The sequence below is a fragment of the Aotus nancymaae genome, unplaced genomic scaffold (assembly GCF_030222135.1).
Source record: "Aotus nancymaae isolate 86718 unplaced genomic scaffold, 86718_ANA_hifiasm-v0.15.2.pri h1tg000250l, whole genome shotgun sequence".
Lineage (NCBI taxonomy): Eukaryota > Metazoa > Chordata > Mammalia > Primates > Aotidae > Aotus > Aotus nancymaae.
This window is the reverse complement of record NW_026988665.1, coordinates 2165504-2187330: the sequence shown is the minus strand read 5'-3', so window position 1 is coordinate 2187330 and position 21827 is coordinate 2165504. Positions and strand designations below refer to the sequence as shown.

The window sequence follows — 21827 nt, the reverse complement described above, 5'->3', positions numbered from 1 at the left end:
CCCCGGAAAGCACTCCAGCTCCTGAGAGCCGATTAGGGCATGCTTCCGTTTCGCTGTGGGTATTTTTAAGAATTCCTCATCAGATTTCATTTCAGAAAAAATAGCCCTTACAAAGCAGGGCTTTGAAGACTGATTGCTGAGGAGCACGTGCGTGGCTTGTGGGGGGCTCTGGGCACCTGTCGGGGGCTTGGCTGTTAGGAATGTTTTCGTAACTCCAAGCATTGAGCAGGCACAGTCACGGCTGTGGCGCCTGACCCAGCATCCTGCGGCGCGTCCACAGATCTAAAGCTGCTCTGCGCCTGAGGTTCGAGGTGTGCAAGGAGCTGAGGGCCCACCTGGAGCTCCTCCCTGAGATGGGCTACATCCAGGCGCAGTCCTCCTACTCTGTGCAGCTCAAGTTCCTGCCCCGGTAGGTGCTGGGACCCTGGGGCCAGGGCAGGAGGGCGTAGGTGGGCGTGGGGGGGCATGGGAGGATGCGGGCGGGCGTGGGGGGCATGGGAGGATGTGGGCGGGCATGCGGGGCATGGGAGGGCGTGGGCGGGCATGGGGGGCATGGGAGGATGTGGGCGGGCGTGGGGGGCCATGGGAGGACGTGGTGGGCATGGGGGGCATGGGAGGGCCTGGGCGGACGTGGGGGCCATGGGAGGACGTGGGCTCCAGCGCCCCTCGCCACGGGCCACTCCGTTCTTACCGCTGCCGGAGTCATCAGCCTCCAGGGATGTGTTCTGGGACAGAGGCCAAACACCAGGGCGGGGCAGGGCAGTCACAGCTGGGTCTGTGGTCCATTTGGATTGCTTTTGTTTTGTGAGCCAAGTTGAAGTTCGGCTTTTTGCACAAAGGTTTCCAATTATTCCAGCCTCGTTGTTGAAAAGATCGGGAGGCTGCGCGTCCCCCACACATGGCCCGCAGCTCTCACCGAGACTGAGGGTCTGCTACCTGCCGGGATAAGGTGACCCGGGATAAGGCTGTGGCTGGTGGCGGGCACCCTGCCCTCCACACCGTCTTCATTCCTTTCCCTGTAACTCCTGGGGTTCTGTTTCAGGCTCGGTGCACGCCGATGTTTGTCCCTTTACCTGCGTCTTGAAGGTGTCCCTGTCACCTGGCCGTCCCTCGCCCTCCCCAACCCAAGGCTCTTCCCAGGCCTCCTGGGTGTATCCCCTGGTCTCTGCTTTTGCCAGGCAGATTTCGGTTTCTGCACTTCAGCATTCCATGTGCTTGGAGGCTGGACGTCCTGTGTCTGATCCTGGCTGCCAGAGCTGCCCTCGGCATCCGGGCTAGGACCTGGGTCCAAACAAAGGATGCTCGCTGGAGCTTGGCGGGGGAGGCGGGCAAGCTGGGCGCAGCAGGCGCGGACCCCGGTGGGGCGGGGAGGGGAACGGGACGGAGCTTCCTGGCCAGCCTCATGGGGAGGCTGATTCTTTTCTTTTTCATTTGTTCTTGTCCTGATATTTCTGTAACAACATTAACTTCTTTCTGTAATCAGAGATCAGACTCTGATTAAAATGAAAATGCGTTTTCAAAGGGCTTTTTAGGATTCCTTTATGATACAAACTCCATATTAATTTGAAAAATGACTATGGAATTTATTTCTGTTTATTTAAACACAGCTTTTGAGTCACAGGCACGGGTGGTGTTCCTGGGAGTGACCGGCTGCTCAGACTCGGCTCACCAGAGCCCTCCCCGGGGCCACCGGGCCACGCGCCTGCGGACTCTGTGTGAGAGCAGGAGGGCGGCGCCACGTGTCTCAGCGCTCATGTTCAGAGATGTCGTGGCTCTCGCAGATCTAGAAGCAGCACTGAGAGGGTCTTATTGTCATTTCACAAAGTGAAAAGAGCCTTGTCTGCCTCTTTCAGACACTCTCTCCCAGAGGATGCGGGGAAGTATTTTGACAAGGAGACCCGGGTCCTGGAGGCCCCGATGACCATATGGGTGGCTGACCAGGTCTGTGTTGGGCATCTCCCAGGGATGCTGGGAGCACCTGGGGAGCAGGGGCTTTCCTGGGAGGTAGGCTCGGCACCTGACCGAGGGCCCCGAAAGGCCAGGGCCCCAGTGTCAGAGCCCAGACTCACATGCTTTCCCACGGTGTCTAGCAGCCAGAGGGGCAGGGCTTGACTCCTAGGAGAGTGCTCCTGGGCCAGAGAGAGGCCTCCAAGGTCTGTCCCAGCCACCAGCACCCATGTGTGCACACGAGGGGTGCCCCAGACACTCAGGTGCACACATCTACATGCTCACGTGTGCCATACACGGAGACACACGCTCCCCACTGCCATGCCCAGCTGGCCCTCAGCTGCCACCCACCCACAGCGCCTCCCTGCCCACGTCAGGGAGCGGTCACAGGGAAGCGGGCTTTATCAAGACGGCCTCGTCGTGTCCTGGAAACCGTGGCCTGTGACCACGAGCAGCAGTGGTCATGCCTCGGAGTTCGGGGAGCATCTGGGGAGTCTCCGAACCGCTGCGAGGGCACCTGTGCCCTTTGTGCCTCAGAACAAGCCAGTGGAGTTCACTGTGCACGCCATCGTCACCACCTCAGACCTGGAGCTCAACCCCGCGGAGGTGGATTTTGGCTACTGCACCATCTACGAGGCCATCAAGACGGAAATCCACCTCCACAACCGCTCACTCCTGCCCCAGGAGTTCGGGTTCGTCAGGCTTCCCAAGGTACCTCCTGCAGCCAGGCCCGGGGCCAGAGGGGCAAGGCTGGGAAGCCCTAGGGACAGGACACAATGGCCTCTGCTCCAAGGTCCCCATGCCCAGGCCGCCCCACCCTGCACCCCAGCCCTGGGCGCCACGGCCCAGCCTCCACCTGTCACCTGCACCCCCGCCCTCGGTCCCTTGCACCCGCTGCACTCCAGATCCCTGCTCTTTCTTCCAGAAATTTCCCCTCTCACAGTAGGGCAGCCATACAAGGTAGCCAGGATGAGGCCCAAGCCTGGGCACCCCTCACCCTTCCCTGGGCTGCCCCACTGCTGACACCCCCAACACCATTGTCCTCTCTCGCTCCCTCACACACACACACACGCTCACGTGCACACATTCACGATTGCTCACACACATGCACATGCTCACAATTGCTCATGCACTCACCTATGCGTTCACATTCACACACACGTGCACATGCTCACAATCATGCACTCACACAAGTGCTCACACATTCACACACGCTCATACGTGCAGTGCTGACAATCACGCACTCACACGTGCTCACACATTCACACACGTGAACATGCTCACAATCATGCACTCACACGTGCTCACACATTCACACACGTGCACATTCTGACAGTCACACATATATGTGCTCACACATTCACATGTGCACATGCTCACACGCTCACAATTGCTCACAAACATGCTCACACAAAGTGCACATGCTGACTCACGCATTCATACATGTGCGCTCACACATTCACACGTGCACATGCTCACAATTGCTCCCACACACATGCTCACACATACAAATGCACATGCTGACAATCACGCACTTGTGCTCACATTCACACACATGCTTACACACATGCACATGCTAACAATCTCACATGCATTCACATTCACACTAAAACACATGCACATGCTCACAATCACACACACTGATACACATGCACTCACACATTCACACGTGCACATGCTGACAATTGCTCATGCATTCATACATGCGTTCACACAGTCACACACGTGAACATGCTCACAATCACGCATTCATACACGCGCTCACACATTCACACACGCTCACATGTGCACATACTCGCACTCACGCACCCACACATTCACACACATACATGCACATGCTCACAATCACACACAACATACACATGCTCTTACACATTCACACCCGTGCACATGCTCATAACTGCTCATGCACTCACATGTGCTCACACATGTGTGCACACATTCACTCACATTCTCACACGTGTGCATGCTCACAATTGCTCACACATTCACATTCATACACACATGCAATCACACACGCTCACATTCACACATTTGCACATGCTCACAATCGCTCACGCACATACAGATGCACTCACACTCACGTACTCACATGCTCACACATGTGCATATGCTCACAATCACGCATTCACACACATGCGCTCACATTCACACACACTCGTTTGCACAACCTCACACACTCCTCACATTCACCCACACATGATCACACTAATCTCACAGCCCTGCCACACGTGTGTCCACGTGATCTCCCCATGACACTCCCCTGAGACCACTCTTCCCTTTCCAGTTTGTGGACATCCAGCCCAACGACGGGTTTGGGGTGATCCTGCCCCTGGAAACGCTGCAGTTCGATGTGATCTTCCAGCCCACCAAGGCCAAGGAATACAGCTTCGAGCTCATCTGCAAGTCTGAGATCAACCGGTGAGCCTGCCAGGGAGCAGGGTGCAGTGGGCCAGGAGTGCCCGCTCAGGAGGGACCACATTTCCCAACACCACCGCATCCCAGCCTCTGTACCCCACCTGTCTGGCTGACCACAGGGCTGGGCTGGACAGCACTGCTGGCCTGCAGGAAGCTCAAACCCGGGTGCAGACAGGTAGCTTGCATTCTGGGCCAGCTCAGCCTTGTGTGTGTGTGTTTATATGAGTGTGATAGCATGCATGTATGTGTCATGAGTATGCATCTATATGAACATGTATGTGAGAACAGGTGAGTGTGCCTGTGTGTGTGAGCATATGAACATGTGTATGTGCATACAGGTGTATCACTGTGAGAGCAGGTGTGAGTGCATATGGGTGGGTCAGTGTGAGTACATGTGTGTGAGCCTGTGGGAGTGTGCATGTGTGTGGGCATGTGTGATTGTGTGAATGAGTGCATGTATCTGAGTGTGGGCATGCATGTGAGCTCACACACACACAGGGATGTGAGTGTATGGGGGTGAGTGCCTGTGTGTGAGCGTGTGAGTGCATGTGAGCGTGTGTGTGTGCTTTCACATGAGACTGTGTGCCTGTAAGCATGTATGTGTATATGAATGTGCATGACTGCTTTTACGTGAGACTGTGTGAGTGCCTGTGTGTGAGCGTGAGTGCATGTGTGTGTGAGCCTGTGGGAGTGTGCATGTGTGTGGGCATATGTGATTGTGTGAATGAGTGCATGTGACTGTGGGCATGCATGTGAGCTCACACACACACAGGCATGTGAGTGTATGGGGAGTGAATGCCTGTGTGTGTGTGTGAGTGCATGTGAGCGTGTGTGTGTGTGCTTTACATGAGACTGAGCGCCCATGTGAGCATGTGTGCATATGTGCTTTTACGTGAGACTGAGTGCCTGTGTGTGAGCGTGAGTACATGTGAGCGTGTGTGCATGCTTTTACGTGAGACTGAGTGCATGTGAGCCTGTGTGCATGTGTGCTTTTACGTGAGACTGTGCCCGTGTGTTAGCGTGTGAGTGCGTGTGAGCATGCATGAGTGCTTTTATGTGACTGTATGCCTGTGTGAGTGCATGTTAGCGTACGTGCATGTGTGAGTGCTTTTATGTGAGACTGTGTGCCCGTGTGTGAGTGCGTGTGAGTGTGAGTGCGTGTGAGTGTGCGTGTGTACGTGAGTGCTTTTACGTGAGACTGTGTGTGCCCGTGTGTGCGTGCGTGCTTTTACGTGAGACTGTGTGCCTGTGTGTGTGTGTGAGCGCGTGTGCATGTGTGAGTGCTTTTACATGACTGTGCCTGCCTGAGTGCATGTGAGCGTGCATGCGTGCATGCTTTTACATGACTGTGCCCGTGTGTGAGTGTGTGAGTGCGTGTGAGCGTGCATGCTTTTATGTGACTGTGTGCCTGTGTGTGAGTGCACGTGAGCATGTGTGCATGCTTTTACGTGAGACTGAGTGCATGTGAGTGTGCATGCATGTGAGTGCTTTTACGTGAGACTGTGTGTGTGTACATGTGTGCTGTGCAGGGCACCTGTCTGGACACAGGTGGGCCTGGTGTGAGCCCTGCATGCTCTGAGGTGCTGTGTGACCAGCCAGTCTCTGCCCCTCCCTGAGCCTGCGAGTGGGATAAGGAGGAGCTGGAGAGGAAGAGGTGAAGCTGGACCCGAAGTGGTGGCCGGTGGCTGGTGGTCCTGGGTGGGTTCTTGCTGCTGGGACCATCAGCCTCCAGGGACGTGTTCTGGGCCCAAGGCCAAGACCCTTGGGGGCAGTCACAGCTGGGTCTGTGGTCCGTTTGGATCGCTTTTAAGATGTGAGCCAAGCTGAAGTTCGTTTCTTTGCACAGAGGTTTCCAATCACTCCAGCCTCATTGTTGGGAAGATTCCATCCTCCCCTGAATCCCTTTGTCCCTTTGTCAAACAATCACCCACCGTTGGGTCCCCCTGGCCTGGGCCATTTGGGCCTCCCTCCATCTCTGTGGGTCCTGGAAATGTATTTATTGCAGAAACCAGGTGGATTTGCTCTGTGGAGTTACCCACAGGCCAGATCTTGCCCCGTGGCGTCAGTTAGCATGTTCCTCTGTTCCGTGCCACGCATCCATTGGCAGCGAGACGACTTCAGAAGCCACACTGGCTCCTTCCCGGGCGCTTTCATGCCCAGCATCTCTCCCTCAGCCACCTTCGGCTCTCGGCGGTCCGTACCTTCCATCTGCGGTCACAGCCCTGTGACTCCGCCTGCATCTGTTGCAGTGTCCAGGCCCGTGCCACCCTCTGAACTCCGCGCAGCACGGTTCATTCCCTCACCGCGCGGCTTCCGGTTTGCTTCACTGTTTGCACAAATTCCTTATTCTCTCTCGTCCCATAACGGTGTCACCTGTGATTGGACCTTTTTCTACTGCTCATCTTCACACGCAATTACTTTTTCTGAACTTTTACAACTTAATGGAATTTTTTTGAGACACGGTCTTGCTCTGTCGCCAGACTGGAGTGCAGTGGTGCAGTCGTGGCTCACTGCAGCCTCGGTCTCCTGGGTTCAAGTGATCCTCCCACTGTAGCCTCGAGTATTGCTGGGCCACAGGAACGCGCCTCCCCGCCTGGCTGATTCTTATGTTTTTGATAGAGACGGGGGTCTCACTATGTTGCCCAAGCTGGTCTTGAACTCACAGCCTCAAGCAATCCTCCCGCTTCAGCCTCCCATCGTGCTGGGATGACAGGCATGAACCACAGCGCTCAGCTCTCCTCTGCACACTCAGAAAGGAGCCCAGTTTAGAGTTTTTCTAGCTCGTTGGCTCCAGAGCCCCCTCTGCATTTCCAGTGTGTGCGTGTAGTGCCAATAAAAAAAAATCCACAAACTCAGAAAGCCAACATCGTGTGCCCTCCACCCAAAACACAGACCTTCCACTTCTCTCACACTTGCCTGCGATGTCTTTGTTACAGAACCTTCTCCCTCAGGTCGGAGCTGGGTTTCTTCTCCCTCCCTCCCCAGAGTCCATCACCATCAGGAATGCCAGGGGTGGCAGCACGTATCTGTGTACCTGTAACCTAGCACGCACACACGTGTGCCAGTGTACACGCTTCTGCACTTGCACAGATGTAGGGTGACCACCATGCGGTGTGCCTAGCACCGAGGGGTTTCCCAGGCCGGAGGACTTTGAGTGCCGAGACAGGAGAGCCCCACGCAGACGGGGACCCCACGTCAGTGGCATCAGACCCACGTAGGTGGCGTCAGACCCCAGCTGCTGGTCTGGGTTTTGCTTGTTTCCCCTCAGCCTGGGTGCTTCTGTGACTGATCGTTGTGGCCACCACCGTGGGCTCCATGTAGGACCCATCAGGTTTGAGGCTTGTGGCCGTCAGAGCAGCACCTCATTAATGCAGATATTAGAAAAGAGGGTTGGAAAATCAACCAGCTGAGCCTCCTTTTCAAGAATTAGGAAAAGAACACAGGAAATTGAACCCAAAGAAAGTAGAAGGGAAGACATAATAAAGGTAAGAAGCCAGTGAAATGGAGGTAACAGAGAAAAACAGCAAACCAGAAGTCTCCCTTGTACAATGTATGCAATCCGTTACCCCAGCAAGACCAATCGGGGTAAAAAGAGAGAAACCAGAAACCATCGATGTCAGCAGCGAACGGGAACATCACTGCAGGTCCTAGAAATATCAAAACGGTAAGAAGAGGACATGGCGAGCAGCTTCACACCAGGGGACCTGACAATTCCAGGAAATGGACAAATTCCTCAAAATACATAATGACACAAGAGGAATATAGAAAAATCTGAGTAGTCAGGCCGGGCGCGGTGGCTCACGCTTGTCATCCCAGCACTTTGGGAGGCCAAGGCGGGTGGGTCACCTGAGGTCAGGAGTTTGAGACCAGCCTGGCCAACATGTTGAAACCCCGTCTCTACTGAAAATACAAAAATTAGCTGGGCGTGGTGGCACACACCTGTAATCCCAGCTACTCGGGAGGCTGAGGCAGGAGCACTGCTTGAATCCAGGAGGCAAAGTTTGCAGCGAGCCAAGATTGCGCCAGTGCACTCCAGCCTGGGCACCAGAGCAAGACACCATCTCAAAAAAAAAAAAAGAGAGAGAGAGAAATCTGAATATTCAAACTATTCAGGAAATAGAATCTAAAATCTAAAACCTTCCCACAAAGAAAACAGCTGGTTTCACCAATGAGTTTTTCCAAACATTTAAAGAAAAAAATAATGGTGCTCTTACACAGATCTTCCACAGGGTCCTGGCACAGTGGCTCACGCCTGTCATCCCAGCACTTTGGGAGGCCAAGGCGGGTGGGTCGCCTGAGGTCAAGACCATCCTGGCCAACGTGGCAAAAACCCATCTCTACTAAAAATACAAAAAATTAGCCAGACATGGTGGAGGGCACCTGTAGTCCCAGCTACTCGGGAGGCTGAGGCAGGAGAATTGCTTGAACCTGGAGGCGGAGGTTGCAGTGAGCCGAGATCAAGCCACTGTACTCCAGGCCAGGCAACAGAGCGAGATTCTGTCTCAAAAAAAAAAAAAAAATGAGTACTAATAATAACCAATGGTAACTCCACTCAAAAATAATTTTAGTGAGCAATGGGCGCCATAGCTCACACCCATAACCCCGGCACTTTGAGAGGCCGAAGCGGGAGGACCACTCGAATCCAGGAATTTGAGACCCACCTGGGCAACACCCCACCAACTACATTTTTCTTAAATTTTCTTTTTTTTTTAAATGAAGATGGAGTTTCACCATATTGGTCAGGCTGGCCTTGAACTCCCGACCTCAGGTGATCCGCCCACCTTGGCCTCCAAAGTGCTTGGATTACAGGCGTGAGCCATCACGCCCGGCCAAAAATTATGATAATTCCCTGTTTGGGGTTTTATCTTCCCTTGGTTTTCTCTTTTTAAAAAAAAAATTTTGGCCGGGCGTGATGGCTCACGCCTATAATCCCAGCACTTTGGGAGGCCGAGGCAGGTGGATCACGAGGTCAAGAGATCGAGACCATCCTGGTCAACAAGGTGAAACCCCGTCTCTACTAAAAATACAAAAATTAGCTGGGCATGGTGGCGCATGCCTGTAGTCCCAGCTACTCAGGAGGCTGGGGCAGGAGAATTGCTTGAACCCAGGAGGCAGAGGTTGCGGTGAGCCGAGATCACACCATTGCACTCCAGTCTGGGTAACGAGCGAAACTCCATCTCAAAAAATATATATATATATATTTATTTATTTATTTATTTATTTTTAAGATGGGGTTTCACCATGTTGGTCAGGCTGGCCTTGAGCTCCCGACCTCAGGTGATCCGCCCTCCTTGGCCTCCAAAGTGCTTGGATTACAGGCGTGAGCCACCACGCCCGGCCCATTTTTCTTAAATTTTTTAAGAATTTTTTTAAGCATTTAGAGCCTGTGGTCACAGGACATAAAAATATGCATTTGAATATTACAACAAATGAATGTTACAGACAAATGTGACAGTATTATCCTTTTCCGCATAAAATAGAAAATAGGCATTGAAGGAAAATGTGAAATTTCCAGTGGTTAAAATACCCAGCCAGGTACCTGGTCTTTTTTTAATGGATGGTGGCAGGGATCAACTTGCTCGTAAGAGGCATCAGAGACACCTGTGCTCACATTTAGAGATATCCGTTTTTAAAATGTCAATAAATATTTAACAAAATTGACTCAGGCCTGTAATCCCAGCACTGTGGGAGGCCGAGGCGGATGGATCACAAGGTCAGGAGTTTGAGACCAGCCTGACCAACATGGTAAAACTTCATCTCCACTAAAAATACAAAAATTAGCTGGGCGTGATGGCACATGCCTGTAATCCCAGCCACTCAGGAGGCTGAGGCAGGAGAATTGCCTGAACCCGGGAGGCGGAGGTTGCAGTGAGCCAAGATCGTGCCAGTGCACTCCAGCCTTGGGGACAGAGTGAGACTTCGTCCCAAAAAAAAAAAAAAAAAAAAAGCTAGAAATTTCTTTTTCAACTTCCTTTGCAACTATCTAAACTTGTGATTAAATTTTTAGCTACCCAGGACACAGTGGCATGCATCTGTAGTCCCAGCTACTCGGGAGGCTGAGGCAGGACCCCTTGAGCCCAGGAGTTGGAGGCTGCAGTGAACCGTGATGGCACCACTGCACTCCAGCCTGGGCAACAGAGCGAGACCCCATCTCTCTTTATAAACGAATAAATACATTTAAAAATTTTTAGCTACCCACCTAAAATGTGCACAGGGACGTGCTGTATTTTCGAAATGTGTTAACTGGGCAGTGACCCCACGGGCAGTGGGAACGTGCCTGTCCCTGTGAGCCTCACTCAGGGCCCGTCCTCCACCCAGCAGCTCCCACTCCTGCTGCGGAGGGACCCGCCCCGCTCCCCCGCCACGAGGCTGAGGGCCTCCCTCACTGGTGTTTGCAGGTGCTTCAAGCTGCCTTGCCGGGCTGTGGGCGTCCACCCGCCCCTGGAGCTGTCCCACTACCAGATCAAGTTTGCGGCCACAGCCCTGTATGACGCCTCGGTAGCCAAGCTGTACGTCGTCAACTCCCGCCTGAGCATGAGCTCGCTGACCCACTCCAAGCCCCGCATCGGCTCAGAGGACGCCTCTCCCGTGGGGCCCACGTCTTTCGAGTTCCTGCTGCCCCCAGACTCACCTATCACCATCTCACCCTCGGTGGGGACCGTGTGGCCAGGAAAGGTGGGTGTGGGCCCCACACGCAGGCTGGGAGCCGGGGGCTTCACGACACCTGCGTCTGCCCCCAGGGTGTCTGGCTCTGCCCACCCTTAACCACAGGGTTTCAACCCGGCGAGCAGGGGTGGGAGTTCTGACCCTCATCAGACCCAAGCAGGGCCCAGGGAGCCTCCATGGCCTCCGTGGATGGGGTCCGGGCCGCCCACTTGGGAGGAGGAGGCCACAGTGCCCTTGGCCAGCCTGACCGCAAGAGGCAGGAGCTCCCCAGGCTGCTGGCCTGGCCGGCACCCATCCAGGGCTCTCAGGTTGAGACTGGGGAAGGCTGTGTGGCCCCTTGGACCAGGGGACCTCGCAGGCAGACGAGGAGCAGAGGGGTCAGCCACTCCCAGCCAGCACTCCACCTTCCTGCAGAGAACAAAGCCCTGGGCCTGGCAGGGCCTTTGGGTGACCCTGAGGGCTGCCAGAGGCCTAAGTGAGGACGGGCACGTGGCTCTCACCCCCACACGCAGCTCTCCCCTCCCCACAACCCCTTCCCCTCCCCGCTGTTCTTCCCCACTCTCCCCCTCCCCCATCCTCTTCCCTCCCTCCCTTCCTCTCCCCCCCATACCGTGTCACCCCCCACCCCCCACTGCACACCGTCTGTGGGTTCTGTCACGTGGGACCCTTCCGTGGGGAGCCATTTCCAAAACGGAGGCGTGCTGGAAAGGCTGGTGTGCGCAGGGGCCAAGTTAGAGTGCGGGGCTCGCACCTGAAACTCAGTGAGGAAAAGGCAGGCTCGGCTGTCACTGCCGCCCCATGGGACCCCCGCCCTGCATGGCCAGAAGGCTTGGTGCTCAGGCCTGCAGCCCGCCCACCTTCCTGGGGGACAGAGGTCAGGGAAGGCCTTCCCAAAGGCATGCAGCCTGAAATCTCAGGGAGGCGGTGACCTTGCGGGGATCCCCGGGGCTGAGGAAGGCAGAGTGCCAGCAGGGGCTCCCAGGGGCGGCGGAGGGAGGTGGCAGCCCTGTGCCCACGCTCGTCTCTCCTCAGAGGTGTCTGGTCCAGGTGGCCTTCCGGCCGGTGCTGCCCGACGAGCTGATCCGCCAGGAAGCTCTCCCGCTCCTGAACAAAGAAATGGAGCCCAGATTCGTGCGTGGGGCCTGGGGGGGGGTGTGTGGGTTGGGGAAGGGAAGGCCTTGTGGGCGGCATGCGGGGGACTTTGCCGCCTGTTGCAGGAGCGAACGCCACTGTCCCCGAGTCCCTGGGGGCCCAGGCTGCGTGCCAGGCGTGCAGAGGAGACTTTTTCCAAGCGCTGCGTGTGTCAGGCTGTATCCGAGAGGTTAAAAAGCTTGTTCACCAAGACCTTTTCTCCTTTCTGGAAGTCACCGCCAGGCGGGAGCAGGAAAGGGTGGGCTCAGGAGGTGGGGTCAGCAGGGGCTTCGACCCAGGGGTGCGGCGGATGCAATGCAGGCCCCTACCCCCACCTGGAGCCCCGGGAGGCGCACCCGAAATGCCGCTGCAGCGCAGTGTTCTGCAGGGTCCGCCCCACAGCACCGCCAGCCCCAGCCCCAGAGGTGCGGAGAGGGCTCCCGCCAGAGGCCCCTCCCGCCCCAGGTTCCTCCCAGCGTCACGTGAGGGGCAGCGCTCCCTTTGGCCTTCTGCGGTGAAGACGGGCAGGGACCCCGGCTCTGGCCGCCTCTTCACTCCTTTGTGCCTCGGTTTACCCTCTGGTGAAGGCGGGCGCTGCAGTCTGTGAGCCCGTCTGTGGGGGTCTGTGTGCCGCCCCCCATGCGCCCCTCCGCACTGGCTACTGTCTTCCTGGGCACCCGGTCGGTTTTTGGGTCCCCATTCAATCCAAACTGGGGCTCCCACGGTTCCTGCACAGACCGTGGAGGAGCCACAGGGCACAGCTGGGGTGCCTTCGGGGCCCTGCACAGCCCCACAGCCAGCCGCTCCCCCACAGTTCCGAAAGGACCTGGCTGCCCAGAGGAAGGGCCTGCAGAGACGGTCACTCTCCCTTCTGCGAGTGCAGAATCGCGACAAGCTGTTCAGAGTCTCTGTCCCCCACGTCCTGGAGCTGCAGAAGCGGGAACTGAAGCCCAGGTGTGTCCAGGAGGGGCTGCCCCACTCCTTCCCTCCAGGCCCCTGTGCTGGGACCCACTGCGGCCCCTGTCGACAGTCCCCCCCCAGACTGCCCGGAATGACCCACGTGGCTGGAAGGACTGATGGCTTCAGACACAGCTGGTTCCAGGCGCTGCGCTCCTGGGATCTGCCCACCCCATTCCCCCCTGCCTCACTCCACGGGTGGGGAGCAAAGCCAGCGCCCCCCACTCAGCCTCCCTGGGTGCAGAATGAGCCCTGGGAAAGCTCTGATGGGTGCCTGTGGCCCCAGGAGGGAACATGGCTCTCTAGCCACAGGCCAAAGGACCTACCCCAAATCCCAGTCCCTAAGCACCCAGCTGACAAGGACCTGGAGTGGGTGACAAGTCCCCCACAGGAGCCAGAGAAGGGTAGAAAAGCCAGATTGTCAGACACAGCTGGGACAGCCACAGCCTGGGAGGCTGAGGCAGAGCCTCAGGGGTCAGCGGAGGCCGCGTGGGGGCAGGGCGGGGTGCACACCGCTGGCTTCCTTCCAGTTCCGACGAGTACCAGGCCGCCCGAGCCACCCTGGCCAGAGCATTCCAGGCGAAGTTCGACACATTTGTGGTTCCCTGTGTTGTTGCCAGTGGCGACATCAGCGTCAGGAAGGGATCGGAGCCCCTGAGCTTCAGGTGCGGGGTGCTCTGCCGGGAACGGGGTGCGGTTGGCCACAAACACGCGACTGCAGCCGCTCTCTGCTGCTGCCCAACTCTGGGGCCTGGGCAGGCAGTGGGCCGACCACCCTGCCCTCAGCATGCCCTTCCCGCCCCCAGCCCCCACAACACCCTCTACCTGGAGCTGTGGTGCCCAAGCGTGGCGCCGTCTGTCGTGGTGACATCCCATAAAGGCAAAACCATCTTTAACTTCGGCGACGTCGCCGTGGGTGAGATGCTCAGCCCCACGCACACCTCCACCCCGGGGCCAGACACGCCCACGCCTTCCCCGGCCCCCCGCCCTGCCCCTGGACAGGGGTGCTCCCGGGGGCCTGGGGCTGCGGCGTGATGCTCCCTGCCCCGTTTCAGGGCACCGCAGCATCCAGAAGGTCTCCATCCAGAACGTCTGTCCCGAGGATCTGGCTGTGTCCTTGTCCCTGTGGCCCAGGCGGCCTGCGGGGTGGAAGTGGGGGCTGGGGAGGGCGTGGCGGAGCCCACAGACACCTGTGTCCCTTCCTTGACGCGGACCCTCAGCTGGACTTCTCACTGCTGAACCCCAACGGCCCCTTCGTCCTGCTGAACCCCTCCAGCCGGCTGCGTGCAGGCGAGACCCGAGTCCTGGTGCTGTCCTTCTCTCCCCACGAGAGCATCCTGGTGAGTCCCAGGCTCACCCCGGCCACACTGCGGCCCACGGCTCCCCACGCTGCAGGACAAAGGCACTGGCCGGGGTGGGCGCTGCCTGTGCTCAGGCCGGAAACTGACCGAGCCCGGGTCTGCAAGCAGCCTGGCCCCCGGGCCCCGGCGAGAGCCTCCGCCCCCGCCCCACGCCGTCTCAGCCCCAGCACCGAGAACCCGCTGCCCCTGAGGCAGAGCGCCCCTCGTGCCTCCAGCAGACATCTGCTCCTGGCTGAGGGAGGTGGTCTCTTTAGGCTCAAGAGACGCTGGACATCATCACCGTGAGAGGCACGCTCACCCTCACCCTCCTGGGCACTGGGGTGGCGTCCACGGTCACGTGCTCCATCGAAGGCGACGTCCTCGACATGGGCTATGTGATTGCCAGAGAGTCCGTGTCCTCCAGCTTCAAGGTGAGGCGCATGAGGGCCCCACTTCCACCAGGCAGGACTCAGGCCGCCTGTCAGAGTGGCCAGCGGGTCGAGGAGCCCGTAGGGACACTGGTTGCCCCCTCTGCCGCCCTCTCATGCAGGGAACACGGGCCTGTTTCTGGGAAGGCCGCAGATGTCCCTCGCCGCCCCCACCTCCCTGTCCCTCCTCCTCGGCCCCTGCACAGAGCCTCCCGCCGCCCCCTGCCCTGCTGCTTGAACTCTCACTCCTTTGGAGATCAACTCGGCCACCCGGGGGCGAGGGTCAGCCAACCTCCGCGGCAAGCCACACAGCCCGACACGGGGGTTGCATGGAGGAAGGGTGCTCTCAGGAGAGGGGGTGAGGGCAGGGACAGCGGCGGGGACTCAGGTTCAGTTAAGCCAGAATCTCGCCTAAGCGACATTCGGGTGCACTGGAGGACAAGTGGCACTGCAGAGCCGCCCGTGTGCCCCGGGCACCGCAGAGCCATGCTTGCACCCCGGGCACGGAAGCCGAGTCCTGGCCTGGTGAAGGCTGATGAGAGGCTGGATGACCAGCCACTGGCACACAGCTCAGTAACCGCCGTGTGTGCTGGCATCGTCGACGGCCTGGGTCCCCACATGGGTGGGCAGCAGCCAAGTCCTGGGCACTGGGCACAGGAAGGGGAAGCGGCCCTGCTGCTGGGCCAGACTGGCGGGCGGTGACCACGGCCTGCTCTCTGCAGCTACAGAACAGCTCCGTGCTCCCCGTCGCCTTCTCCATGCACCTGGACAGCCTCTCCAGGACCCGGGCCGAGGACCAGCAGCAGCTGCCACACTTCCTCAGCTCTTCCTCCCAGAGGACGGAAGTGGTCGGTGAGCTGGGGGGCGGGGAGGAGGAGGGGGCGCAGGGCTGTCGGGGGCACCGGGCGGGATGGGGCACTGCGGGGGACGGGCAGGGTACAGAGCTCTGTGGAGCAGGGCTTGGGGACAGACGGCGACTGCAGGTGGGAAAGGCCAAACTGCACCCCCCACCCACAGGGACGCAGAACCTCAGTGGCCAGAGCGTGTTCAGTGTGGCCCCAGTCAAGGGCGTCATGGGCCCCGGGAAGACGCAGGACTTCACTGTCACCTTCAGCCCAGACCACGAGAGCCTCTACTTCTCCGACCGGCTCCTGGTGGTGCTCTTTGAAAAGGTGCGGCTCTGGCTGCGAGCCCGTCCCCTGCCCCACCCAGGGCCTGACCTTTCCCTGCACTGCCCACTGTGGGGGCCTGAGGGCACCATGCCTGGGGGACCCAGCGCCACGTTGAAGGTCGTCGGTGGAGACACCAGAGTCCAGGGGCCCACTGGGTCCCCAGCCCATCCCCGCCTCCTTCCCCTGAGCCAGCCCAGCTCTTACCAGCAGGGCCCCTGCCTCGGACCTTCGGGGACAAGGCCACCGCACTTCTTGTCCCCAGAAAATCTCCCACCAGATCCTGCTGAAGGGTGCTGCCCGTGAGCACATGATGTTCGTGGAGGGCGGAGACCCCCTGGACGTGCCTGTGGAGTCTCTGACGGCGATCCCCGTGTTTGACCCCAGGCACAGAGAGGGTGAGTGCCTCCCCAGGGAGGGAACAGACAGAGGGCCTCCCAGGGCCCCTCACCTGTAGATGGGGTAGCAGGGCAGGGATTCCAGCCTTCTAGCCCAGAGCCAGGCAGGACAGCCCCTGCTAACCAGAGTTCAGGAGTCCAGCTGCAGCCTCCCCGGGGCCTCAGCCTGACCCTGAAGCGCTCCCCTGGCCACACCCCTCCAGCCAGCTCCCGGCCAGGCCCTCCCTCTCCAGAAGCCGAGGAGCTGAGGCCCATCCTGGTGACTCTGGACTACATGCAGTTTGACACGGACACGCCGGCCCCTCCCGCCACCCGAGAGCTGCGGGTGGGCTGTATCCGGACCAGCCAGCTGTCTCCGAAGAAGGTGACCACAGCACTGCCCCTGGGGACACCAGGCGGCCTCCTCGGCCTCCCCTGCCCTGGGCAGCCCTGACACTCCTGGGCCTGCCACAGGAAGCTGACAAGCTCACGGGGCTTGTCACATAGCCGGCTTGTCTGGGGCTTCCTGTGGCAGCTGTGGGGTGGGCAGCCTGCTGCTGGGAGCTGGGAGGGGGCGTGGAGCTGGGCACCCTCGCTGCTCCTCCCACTGCTGCTGGCAGCCTACAGGAGCCCATGCCCCACAGACCGTGGAGTTCAGCCTGGACAGCGCCGCATCCCTGCAGCGCAAGGGCTTCTCCATTGAGCCTTCCAGGGGCTCTGTGGAGCGTGGCCAGACCAAGACCATCAGCATCTCCTGGGTGCCGCCTGCGGACTTTGACGTAGGTGCCTTCAGGCTGCAGGCCAGGGAGCCCTGGGAACACCAGAGGCTGGGTGGGCTGACACCCTCCCAGGGGAAGAGGTGGCCGTGGAGGGCCCGGGGGAGTGAGGTGGGCCAGCAGCGGGAAGACAGGAGATCTTCCCTGGGTGCCCATGGCTAAGGGCCCCTTCTCCCCGCCCCTCCTGTTCCAGCCCGACCACCCGCTCATGGTGTCAGCCCTGCTGCAGCTAAGGGGGGATGTGAAGGAGACCTACAAGGTCATCTTTGTAGCCCAGGTGGTGACCTAAGCCTCACGGAGCACCCTCGGGCCCCCCGCCCACCCTCAAAGCCCTCCCCAGGCTAAGGGCCAGGCCATACTACCCTGGAGCCTGGACCTGGACATCCCCTGCCGGGCACATTCCCATGGGCTGCCCTCCACCTGGCGCCGCCGTGGCCACTTCCTGCTGCCCTGGACCCAGCAAGCCTGGGACCTCCAAGAGCGCCCCCTCCCGAGACCCCACACTCAGAACCAGCGATAAGGCCAGGCCAGCCCACAGCCATCCTAGCCAGAGCCCCTCAGAGTCCCCTGCCCCCAAGGAGAGTCCCCCCCCACAGCCTGTCAATAAACTTTCTGTAGGTAACACGTGCAGCCTGCGGTGTGGGTGACGGTGGGTTATTCCCTGGGATGAGTGCAGAATGGGAGGTGGGGACAGAGCCCTGGGGAAGCAGCCCCTCCCCTCACAGCCATGAAACCCGCTCTGCCTGGCTAGGGCCTCCTGGAGCAGGACCATCCTGCGGGACGCCTGTGGGAGGCCACCCTGGCCGAAATTCAACGAGAGCCCCCAAGCCTGGCACCCTGAGCAGCAGCAGGCAGCCCAGGGGACCAGGGTGCAGCCGGAGCTGAGACTGACCCAGAGCCAAGAGGCCCTGGGTGGTGGGGAGGGCAGGCCTGGGAACCTCCAGACTCCTCCCAAGTTCCAGGACCCCAGATGATGACCCCAAGCAAGGGTGAGCAGACGGCGGGGACCCGGGCAGGGCACCCGCAGCCCAGCAGGGGTCAGGTGAGGCCCAGCTCCTGCCTTTACGTTCCCACTTGTCTAAATCTGGGCTCAGCTTTCTGGGCTCTGACCCACCCTTAACAGAGAAGACCCCTCCCAGCCCCGGAGATGCTCCTGCAGCTCACAACGGCGCCTGCACCCCAACCCTGCCTCTGGAGCGTGGCTTGTTGGATACCGACCCAGAGGGCCCACCCGGCCTGGGCCTCCTGTCACAGTGCAGCACACACACTTTGCCACCCAACTGGCAGCCACCAGGAGAGCGTATGAAGCCTTCCCTGGACTGGCAGAGGAGAAGGTGGTGCTTCTGGGAGCTTTACTGGGCACGGTCCTTGGGGACGCCAGTCTCAAGCTGCCTGCCCTCACCCCAGCCCCCCAGGGCCCATGGTGCCTAGGAACCTACCACTGCCCCACACTTCAAGCCAGAGACATCGACCTTGCAGTGGCATTTTGCAGGATTTCTGTCCAATGGGTCCTTTGCTGCCCTTCCTGGGGCTGACCCGCCATGGCTCAAGCTTGCACCACACCAGATGGGAGGAGAAGGCAGGTTCCGCCAGGTCCAGGCCAGGCCCAGGCCTAAGGAGGAAGTGCTCCCTCCTGCCAGGACCCTCTCTTCTAAACCCTGACCCGACTCTCCTGCTACCAGGCCCCTGGTACTGAGTGACGAGGTCCTGTGTGGGGATCCTGCGTGGGGGTTCTGCGTGGGGTCCTGCGTGGGGGTCCTGCGTGGGGGTCCTGCGTGGGGTCCTGCGTGGGGGTCCTGCATGGGGATCCTGCGTGGGGGGTCCTGCGTGGGGGTCCTGCGTGGGGGTCCTGCATGGGGTCCTGCGTGGGGGTCCTGCGTGGGGGTCCTGCGTGGGGGTCCTTCGTGGGAGCTGAGTATTCACCTTCCAGAACTCCGGGCTGTGGCCTCAGGCTGTGCTTGTGCACACGCTCTCCCCCAGCCCATCCCATGCTGGGCCTCCACAACCAGCAGGAAGAATGGCCAGGGGCCGCGCTCAGCCGGGCTCAGGGGAGCTGGGCTGTAGGGCTGATGGCCCACAGGGTCGTGGGGTGAGCCTTATGCTGTGCTGAGGCACAGGATCCGAGAAATAAAGAGACAGGACACAGAAGTACAAGAAAAATGCAGCTGGGCTCGGGGGGGTCACACCACCTATGAGTGGAGTCAGGCGAGGCCCCGAATGTCCAGAAGCGTGAGTATTTATTGTGTATAGGTTAGGGGGCAGGGCAGTGAGTGAAATTATCTTTAAGGATAGTGATAGGGTCGTGAGCAATAAAACATGGGGTCCACCCCCATTAGGTCACCTAGGCCAGGAGGTGGACAGTGCGCAGCAAGGGGCCTGTTCCCATGAAGGCAAGGGCCATGTGCAGTAAGGGGTCCACCCCCATTAGGTCACCGAGGCTTGAAGGTGGGCCGTGCGCAGTGAAGAGGGTGCAGTGTGCAATACTTCTATCTATGGGCAAACTACTTCTAAGAAGATTTATAGGAGGATGCTTTAAGTCACACAGCAGTGACAGAGCTGTTAGGGTTACCGCCACCTTCTGGCAGCTCCAATGAATTCTATGGGAAGATGCTTTTCAAGCAGCACAGTAGCAAGAGCTGATAAAGTTCACAGTCACCAAGGTGGATTGCCGTTCTGAGGGCAGCCCTCCACAAGAACTGGAGCAAGGTCCTACAACTCCTTTATCAGGAGGAGGGGCTCTTGCCCCAAGCCTGCCATACAGCGGGTATCTTTACGATACTGAACGCTGCCGCCTGGGCCATGGGTTCTTGTCCTGGTATGACTGTTTTTCCCTTAAATCATGCTCTGCACTGTGTCTGCTCCAGACATTCCTCCGATTATAAGCTGCTTATTCCTTAATTCATGCTCTGTACTGTGTCCACTCTAGGCATTCCTCCGATTATGAACTAAGATATAATTATAGGTATATATGTAGGGAAATATTCCTTAGGCACTCATACTATCAACTCTTATATGATTATATATAGAGGATTATATAAAGGGATTCTTCAAGCTCTATTTCTATAAACTAATATATGATTGTATAAAGGATTATATAAAAGGAAATAGCTGAGTAGCAACACTATAAAGTGAGATATTCCTCAAGCCCTAACTGTGCCAGGGTTCTGCTTAGCTCTCATTTCTCGGTGCCTATATGGGGGGTTACCCACAGGTGCCTATATGGGAGGTTACCCACACTGGGCAGGCAGGAAGGGCCCTTGAGGGCCGTGGCACAGGCCCTGGGAGGTGCAAGGCAGCTTCGGGCAGAGCCCAGCAGTGGAGGGAGCGAGGCGGTGAAGGGCAGGTGTGGGCAGAAGATACACTCACAGGAGGCCCTGCCCTCCAGGGTCACTGCCCCTGTCAGGGTGGGGACACTGAGCAGCGCCCACACATGGAACATGTTCTGAGTAAGGGGTGGGTGCTCCTCCTGCAGCAAGATGGACCCTGCCCCTTGCTGTGCTGACCATCTCCCTTAGCCTGACTACCAGACAGACGGTATGCTGCTAGTCCCACGGGGAGCAGAGGGCAGCAAGAGCCTATCAGGGGCCCTGGCCTGGCAGCAGAGGGATAAGGGTCAGGGGTCCCCTGAAAGAAATGGCCCCTGGCACAGTGAGCAGCAGGCATTGCAGGCTGAGGGAATGGGAATGGAGGCCACATTCCCCAGGTGGGGCATGGTCCCCAAGGCCAAGTGCTGTGGGATAGTGGTCTGCACCCAGCGCCTCAACGGCCCAGAGCCAGGGCCAGGCTCCAGCCTCGAGGGCCAGCCCCCAGGCAGTGCCTGCAGCGTAGGTGCACAGTCAGTGTCCAATCACCGCGTTCGGGACGCCCAGCATCCTGGTGGTGAGACCCTCCAGTTCACCTGGAGCCTGCGTGCGAGACTGGACGCCAGGAGCCACACCCAAGGGAGCCACGACTTTCTAGGCAACTCCCGGGGGTCCCCGGGCCACGCCCAGACCAGCGGCAAAGCAGACCGGGCTCGGCCGGGGTTGGGGCGCGGTGCCTGGTCCGAAGGCGAACCCTGCCCACCATCGCCTCGCCGGTGGAGCTGCGGAGTTGGGCTTGCCAGGAACGAGCCCTCGGAACACGCTGCGCGTGGCCCAGTGGGAGGGGATTGCGTTGGGCGGGGCATGGTGGGCGCGGCTTACGTTGGGCGTGAGCCAGTGGGCGGGGTTTGCATTGAGAGGCGGCCCAGCGAGTGGGGGCGTCTTGAACGACGCCTCCTGTGGGCGGTGCCTCCTGTGGGCGGTGCCTCCTGTGGGCGGTGCCTGCGGTGAAGGGGCTCGCAACGAGCGAGGCCTGGTGGGCGGGGTTTACGCTGCGTGGGGCGTCCTGTAAGTGTGGGGCGTCCAGTAAGCGTGGGGCGTCCGGTAGGCGAGTGCTCCTATGGGCGGGGTTTACGTCGCGCGGGGCATCCAGTAGGCGTGCTCTCCTGTGGGCGGGGCCTGCGGCGAGCGAGGCCCGGTGGGCGGGGTTTGGGCTGGGGGGGCGTTCTGTGGGCGTGTCCTGTGGTGGGTGTGTCCTGTGGTGGGCGGGGCCCCATAAAGCCTCCCCGCCGGCTCTGCTCCCACCTCCGCAGAGC

The 21827-nt window shown here is 59.2% G+C and overlaps 1 protein-coding gene across 2 annotated transcripts in view; it reads left to right on the top strand.

Annotated features, from left to right (window-relative positions):
* CFAP74 (cilia and flagella associated protein 74) overlaps positions 1-17828 on the top strand; it is a 71832-nt gene extending 54004 nt beyond the window's left edge. Inside the window, exons 22-39 of one of the 2 annotated variants that reach the window (XM_064371974.1) lie at positions 281-409; positions 1854-1941; positions 2485-2658; positions 4235-4368; positions 10764-11040; positions 12064-12162; positions 12977-13116; positions 13650-13784; positions 13926-14035; positions 14175-14230; positions 14340-14459; positions 14735-14890; positions 15610-15739; positions 15905-16059; positions 16322-16454; positions 16658-16818; positions 17078-17212; positions 17403-17828. In XM_064371974.1, the coding sequence (XP_064228044.1) occupies positions 281-409; positions 1854-1941; positions 2485-2658; positions 4235-4368; positions 10764-11040; positions 12064-12162; positions 12977-13116; positions 13650-13784; positions 13926-14035; positions 14175-14230; positions 14340-14459; positions 14735-14890; positions 15610-15739; positions 15905-16059; positions 16322-16454; positions 16658-16818; positions 17078-17212; positions 17403-17498 (2428 nt within the window). In that variant the 3' untranslated portion in view covers positions 17499-17828. The remainder of the gene's footprint in view (positions 1-280; positions 410-1853; positions 1942-2484; positions 2659-4234; positions 4369-10763; positions 11041-12063; positions 12163-12976; positions 13117-13649; positions 13785-13925; positions 14036-14174; positions 14231-14339; positions 14460-14734; positions 14891-15609; positions 15740-15904; positions 16060-16321; positions 16455-16657; positions 16819-17077; positions 17213-17402) is intronic. The other variant, XM_064371975.1, reaches the window with a different exon arrangement.
* The last annotated feature ends 3999 nt before the right edge of the window (positions 17829-21827 follow it).